Source organism: Camelus dromedarius, chromosome 16, assembly GCF_036321535.1.
Source record: "Camelus dromedarius isolate mCamDro1 chromosome 16, mCamDro1.pat, whole genome shotgun sequence".
Taxonomy (NCBI): Eukaryota; Metazoa; Chordata; class Mammalia; order Artiodactyla; family Camelidae; genus Camelus; species Camelus dromedarius.
Genome location: NC_087451.1, coordinates 32157371 through 32164919, shown reverse-complemented (window position 1 = coordinate 32164919; position 7549 = coordinate 32157371). Strand labels below are relative to the sequence as shown.

General features: G+C 48.6%; 1 protein-coding gene across 1 annotated transcript in view; it reads right to left on the bottom strand.

Annotated features, from left to right (window-relative positions):
* Window positions 1–2656: 2656 nt before the first annotated feature.
* The window catches only part of GRB2 (growth factor receptor bound protein 2), a 60278-nt gene continuing 55385 nt past the window's right edge, over window positions 2657–7549 (bottom strand). The window contains exons 5-6 of the mRNA XM_010998391.3: window positions 6593–6761; window positions 2657–4781 (exon numbers count right to left, since the gene is read on the bottom strand). Of these exons, the coding sequence (XP_010996693.1) occupies window positions 4596–4781; window positions 6593–6761 (355 nt within the window). The 3' untranslated portion in view covers window positions 2657–4595. The remainder of the gene's footprint in view (window positions 4782–6592; window positions 6762–7549) is intronic.

The following is a 7549-nucleotide window of genomic DNA, read 5'->3' as shown; positions in this document are numbered from 1 at the left end:
AGGTCTTCCTAGAACTCATCTTCCATTGATGCTCATCTCCCAGACTTGCGACCCCTTCTGAGCCAGCAGGGAAAGTGGGCGTTGTTCAGTTGGCATTCCAAGTCCCACCTGGACTCTTTCCTCATTGCAGGAGGCCACCTGGGCTCCCTTTAAACCAGTGTCCCAACACGGGGCTCCTTCCCACCACACACCCCGACTGACACTACACCGCCTGCCCTGTGGGTCCGCTCGTCCTGTTCAAAACAATCTCCCCCAGACCAGGTTCAGTCCCACCTGCCGTCCACCTGCCTCCAGCCTTCTCCTCCTCTAGTAGTTGTTGCCCACACTTCCTGTCTGAAATTCTCTGCCCGTGGAGTTGCCCATTAACACAAGAATCACCACCCAAGAACACACTGGTGTCAAGCACAGGAGAAGCTCAACGTGGGTAATTTCCAGTCTCAGGATGCGGCAGGGCAGAGATGCCTGCCCTGTGGGAGGGGAAACGGGGGCAGCTGATGGTCGGGGGGTCGGGGAGGGATATAGATGGGCTCAGCCCTCTAACTAGAGAGGGGAGAGGTGTGTCCAGTTCCAGATAGAAGAGGGCACCACATGCCCCAGGAATGAAGTTCACCCTGTAAACCGCCCCAAGGAGCCCTCAGCAAGTCCTCTGGTTCCCCAGCACAGGACACGGAGTGGGGTGCAGCTCAGGGCCAGTCCTTACACAGACCCGGAGCACTCACGACACTCTAGCTTCTTTGTACTACAGTGACTGTTCACTCAGAGGACAGCTGCGATGGCCGTGCTTTTAAAATCCTACTTCCGGATACATCTGACAAGAGGATGGAATATTAAACAGGAAGGCTGTCCTTGGAGACCCAAGACCAGTGTTGCTTACCGGATGAGCCAGAATCAAGTCCTGAAAGGCTGTCTCAAGTCAGCGTTTTGGATGGGATGTGGCATACCTTTCAAACGAACTCCCGTCAGTTGTAAATCAGTTTTAAAGCAGCGTTTGGAATGCTCTGAGTAGCAAGTTAATCAACCCCACTACTGTCTCGTCTTTATGGACCAGGGCTGCTGGCACACAAAATGGTACTCTTACCTCCTCAACGCTGATGGAAAAAAACTAAGATTCGGTGCTAATTTTGGATTTTGATGCCAGCCGTCTTGGTAGTGAGCACATTACGTATTTGCCTTGGGACTTGGCTGGAAGGAGAAGCCTGTAACCCCCGAGCCCACGTGTGAGAAGCCCTCCAAGGAACACATAGATGTAAGCAACTTCTCTTGTTCTGTGAAAAACAGGGCTCGGATCAGATCTGGGGAACTTGCATAACATGTAAATCACAAGTATTTCCCACGTAAATACAATTCCACGATCATTGCTCCTAATTATCCAGGCACCTTGGAAGAGCAGAAAGTTCTGACTTGAAGATCACATCCTGTAAGCAGAGCAAGGGGACAAGGGTCAAGGAAAGGCAGACCACGTGCCCACAGCCTTTCTCCTTCCAGTGTGCCACCTCGGCAGCCCCAGCGTGCTCGGGAGGGGTCGTCACCACTATCCCGTCCACAGTCATGTTTGAGAAGGAGTCTCTGTTACAGGCAGACTCCCAGGTCACTAAGTACGAAGGCGAGCTGGTGGATCAGGAGGGCTGCTCTGAAGGGTGAGCCCAGCAAGGGGAGGACGCAAGGCCACTCACCAGCCTAAGCTGTCCCACCACATCCCACGGCAGTCTCCCCAAAGGCGCTCCCACCCAGAGGCCTCCCTCCCCAGGAATTACAGACCTGTGGTCGTGGTCGTGGTCAGATGGGGATACAACTCGTTGCCAAACTGGTTGAGCAAAAGCAGCTATCTTCCCATGAATCCTGACGCTATTCTGAGGCCAAACAGGACAAAAAGCCTCAGTGAGGCTGACAGTCACCGCCGAAAGTTTTCACTTAAATGGCCCCGTGCTGGAAACTTCTGCTCAGCTTTGGAGGAGCCATCCTTGGCGGGGGTGGGGTGGGGGACCTTGAGCCCAGCAGCCTCCAACAGGGCAGCTCAGGGTCAAGTTCTTTCTCACGGTCACTGCAGAGAAGGGAAGGACTGAAGACTCTCGTCCAAGCAAGGGAGCCGTAACTGAGGCAGCGTGCTGGGCTCTGTTACAAACTGGATTGGGAACACAAGTGGAAACTCCTGGGGTTTCATGTCTTTTCTGTTCTCTCTCTAAACAAGTCTTATTTGGCCTCCTGTAGCCAGGACTGTGGGTGGTTCAGCAGGCCCAGTCTCACCCAAAAGCAGCCTCCTGGGCGGACGAGTTTGCTACTCAGCACAGGAGACTGCTCCAGCACTGACACTCCTTCTGTCCCTCTGTCCCTCATCTAGGTGGGGGGAGGGAACGAGCACCAAGCCAGCCGTGTCCTTTGTTCTCATGAGGCGCTGGGTCTAGACCAGCATGGCCTGCGGCTTCTGCTGGAAAAAACAGGCGCACTGGCTGGTGCCCTCGGAGTGTTGGAGGGTGGGGTCTGGGGCTCTGATGAGCAGTGTGGTGTGGACATCACGCCTCTGGAAGCCCCACAAGACCAACATGCTCCCCAAGGAGCGAGGTGAGTCCAAAATAAGGACACAAGTGTCCTGAGTCCCTGACAGAGTTTTTAGGTTTTTACTTTAAGGCGAAGGGGGAAAAAAAGAAAAGATACAGAGTGAAGAATTCATTGTATGTTTATTATTCACAGTTAATCACTACCTACCAAACGCTATCCGCAGAGTTAAAGGATTAAGTACATAGGTCTTTTTATTTAAACACTGATTTTCTTTTAAATATATACACACAAAACTGAGTTCAGCAAGGCTTCATGATATACACCAATTCCAAAATAAAACAATCAAATGGTCCAGGTGTAGAATGCCAGAGATTCCTTTTATCATCAGCGAAGAAAAGAGAAGCTAGCAGAGTGGGGGCGGGAGAGGCGATGCTCTAGCCTCCGGGGCCTCCCAATGCTCCTGGCCGAGTCCGGCTGTATGACCACAGCCCGTGGGACGCTGACCGAACCGCTTCAGAACCCAAAGGCTGTCACCAAGTCCTGGCGGTCCCGTTTTGGTTGCGGGAAGGGGACGGGGTGAGGGGAGAGTTCGCAGGCACATCACCACAAGGGACAAGAAGCCAACAGGAGGCGGACAGAAAGAGCTTTGCAACGGTTGCAGCCTTCCTAGATTTGCAACCCTTCCTTCCAAGTATCCCTGCTTCATGGAGGTATTTCCTTTTCAGGGGGTCGGGTGGAGCAGCTATGAACACAGCCCGCTGTGAACAGGGACATGAAAAATCACCCAGGCTGCTTCTTGAATGCTGCCCTAAGCTCACTTGGGCAGGTCAGGTAGGGGACACAAAAGGTGAGAGCCATGAACAGATACCTCTAGCTTTTAGGGCAAAAAAAAAAAAAAAAAGAAAAAGTGAAAACTCACATTTTCCCCCCAGTGCAGAAACATGGTATAATCTGATACAGTTCAACTCCTTGGGCTTTTCTGTGTCTGAAACTTGCTGGCTCTAGCCTGGCGCCTGGGGGCCACTGGGGCTAAGGAGGGGGCGGACAACACCTGAGACCACAAGGTCAAGAACCCTGACCCCCTTTCAGCTGGATCCAGGCAGGCGTTAAGGGGGGGGAGGCGTTGCAACTGGGTCACACTACACTCCAGGGTAACAACTCCAGATAACAGGGCTCTGGCCCCTTCAACTCGGGGGGGGGGGGTGCAGGAGGGGCTGACGGATATTAAAGCTGAGAGACTCTGGCTTTGCACAGGCAGGACGCCCACACCCTCACTTCAGTCTCCTCTACCCTGCTTTCCCTCCCCCGAGGGGAAAATATTTACACAGAGTAGGAGACAAATTGGCTGTCTTTAACTTATTTTAAAACAAAACAAATAAAAAACACCACTCAGAAGCAACCCTTGAAATGAGGCAAAAGGCACTATGAGAAACAACATGCTGGAGAACACCACTAGAAAGGGAAGACAGAGTGGAAGAGACATCAGCTTGGGGCCTGGCTCGCAGGACGCCCGAGGGGCACCACTCCCCCGTCACCCCTTCTCTACGTCGGACTTTGACCAAATATACCAGCGGGGCTGGGGGGCTGCAGGGCAGGTTCCTGCTCGCCCCCATCTTCCTCTGGCAGAAGCTCAACAGCAAGGCCCCCCGCCTAGCCTTTTGTGTGTATATACGCGGAACACAGGAACGGCTGTTCTCCCGTCGTTCCGACTCAAGACATTTTGCATAGAGAAAATATCAGCCCACTTGGTTTCTTCTCTTTTATTATTGGCATCAGCTAGGACTATATGTGGCATTAAACGTCATGCACTGATGGACAGAAGAGAAAAAGGATGAAAAAAAGGACAAAGGAGGAGAAATAGGAGCAGCGGTGAAAATTTTGTAATAAAAACTCTCTTCTTAATTTATAGGTAAGTTTTGGCATTGTTATATCCAACTCCCCCCCACCCCCCAAAGTTCCAACCAAAGTGAGAGGAGGTCACCAGGTGACCCAGCCAGGTGTTCTGAGCTCCCTCACAGGCTGCTGTTAGAGGCAGCTTGTGGGTTTAATTCTTTTGTACGTGTTTAAAATTTTCCACTCTCTTTAAATAATCTCGATTCTTAGACGTTCCGGTTCACGGGGGTGACGTAATTGCGCGGAAACATGCCGGTCTGCCCGTGGCAAGCCCCTTTCCACCAGTTGGGGTCTGAGTTATCCATGACGTGGATAAAGTCTCCCCGGCGGAATCCCAGCTCTCCATCCTCCTGGGGATCGAAGTCAAAGAGAGCTTGGACGTATGTTGGCTGCTGCAGAAGAGAGGCGGGGGGAGAACACACATTGCATCCGTGTCACGGCCCAGCCCCCTCGTGAGCGGGACAAGTGATCGGGGGAAACAGACATGGGCCAGCTTATTCACAGTTCCTAAAATAACCCCCAGTTCTCCCCTTCGTCCCACTAATTCTTACAGATTGGGGGCCATGTAATCTTTCATCAGTGCTCCAAAAAACACTCAGGTGCACACCCCTGATGGCGCCCAGTTGGGCCCTATCATTAAGCAGAGAGAAGCACATGCTGTTTTGAGGGGAAAGAACTTCGGGAACAGACACTGGGAAGTTTTGTTTACAATCCCAGACAGGAAAATAAACGTTTTAGTTCCTATCACTTTGTCACTTACAAAATTTTTATTAAGGTTTTAGAGTCAAAGGTTCAGAGCTTGAATAAAATAAGGTGGTGCTAACCAAAACACACGACCAGGAGTTGAGAAACAAATACTGGAGTGAGTGTGGATCCCACTCCCTTACTAGTATGGTTTTCTTCACAGTTGACTTCAAGGATATTTGAGAGTGTGTTAAAGACTCTGTTCCTAGAGACACAAGGTTAACTAGCAACACATCACTTCAGAGAGGCAACCTCTGGAAAAGGCAAAACTATTTCTTATTTCAAACTTCAAATCTTAAGGACGACATTTTGAATAATGAGTATGGAAGCCCCAGAGGTGATCCTTTGAAAAAAACACCCACTTGCCCGAGGAGCTATTCTTTTCCTTTTTTTGTTTGTTTTGGTAAGGTTGATACTAATTTAAGATTTTTCCATTTTTCTTTATTCTTTAGTGGACATATTGGGGACTGAACCCAGGACCTCGTGCATACTAAGCACACGCCTAAGAAGCTATTCTTTTTTTTTAATTGAAGTATTGTCAGTTTACAATGTTGTGTCAATTTCTGGTGTACAGCATAATAGTTCAATCATCCATATATTTGTTTTCATATTATTTTTCACTATAGGTTACTACAAAATATTGAATATAGTTCAGTGTGTTATATAGTAGGACCTTGTTTATTTTATATATAGTAGCTAGTATCTGCCAATCTTGAACTCTTAATTTATCCCTACCAACGCCCTTCCTCCCCAACCCCCATAACCATGTTTTCTATGTCTGTGAGTCTGTTTCTGTTCTGTAAATACATTTTTTTTAACATTCCATATATAAGTGATATCATATGGTAATTTCTCTCTATTTCTGGCTTACTTCACTTAGAATGACAATCTCCAGGTCCATCCATGTTGCTACAAATGGCAATATTTCATTCCTCTTTATGGCTAAGTAGTATTCCATTGTAGAAATATACCGCAACTTCTTTATCCAGTCATTTGTCTTAGCTATTGTAAATACTGCTGCTGTGAACATTGGGGCATACATATCTTCTCTTTTTTTTCTTCTTTTTTTTAAAAAAAATTTTTGTTTGTTTGTTTGGGGGGGGTGGTAATTAGGTTTATTTATTTATTTAGTTTTTCGATGGAGGTACTGGGGATTGAACCCAGGACCTCGTATATGCTAAGCATGCACTCTACCACTTGAGCTATCTTCTCCCTGTATCTTTTCAAATTAAGGTTCTCTCTGGATATATGCCCAGAGTGGGATTGCTGGATCATCCGAGGAGCTATTTTTTAAAATATTTTTATTGAAGTATAGTCAGTTTACAATGTTGTGCCAATTTCTCGTCTGCAGCATAATGCTTCAGTCACACACGAGCATACATGTATTCATCTCATATTCTTTTTGGAGCTATTCTTAGTTACTAAAACTGATCTTGCTCTCGCTGCTCATGAGGCTTACCTGTGGCACCTGCTCTATGTCCCGGAGGAAAATCTGCTGGTTTCTAGAGACGGATGTAGATCTGTGATAATCTACCAGCTCATTCAAAGAATTGAACTTCACCACCCAGAGGAAATACTTTCCAGCTCCGTCTCGGAGCACCTTGAAGTGCTGCACGTCATTTCCAAACCTGGGGAGGGGCAGAGGACACACGTGAGAACAGGCCAGAGGGCTCGGTCCCAGCTACTCAGGGCCACCTGCCCACCAAGGAGGCATCTTGAAAGAACTAGTGTTCCGGCCACACCTCCCACAGGCCGAGGCGCTCAGGACCGTAGTGCAGCTTGACTCCTTGGCTGGAGAGTTAGGTTAATCGTGGAGCGATGAGACCCCTCCGTCAGGACTGCCGATTACCAGCGACAACAAGAAGAATCCTCACCAGACAGGGAAACCCTGTCTGGCAGTCTGTCTAATTCTGGGGACATTTGTAAATAAAAAGAGAAATGTCCTAACCTATGGAATACCTCTATGTGCTCCAAATAGAAAAAGAACTGAAATCTTATGTGCTATTTAAAGAGTACAAAAGGTAGGACAGGAAATAAGGTGAGAAGAGGAGGGACTGCAACTGGGAAGAGTTTAAAGTCATGTTTTCCACTCAGGGATTTTAGTTCTACTCATGGGAAAAAGGTCTCAGAACAAAAGAATATGCTGGAACATAAAGAAGAGGCCCAGGCACACCCCCCTCAAGGCTTCTCTACCACCTGGTAGGAAGGTAAATGCCCCCTTTTATACTGACCCACACAGGTAGCAAGAACCTGAGTGGCCACTGTGCTATCTGCCCAGAAAATCAGCTCAGTGAAGGCTGTGCCTGTCCTACCTTCTGCTGAGTCCTCAGTGTCCACACCAGCGCCCAGCCCTCAAAAGGCACTCTCTGAAGATCTGTTAAGTCAATGAACGAGTCTCTCCTCCCATCAACATTAA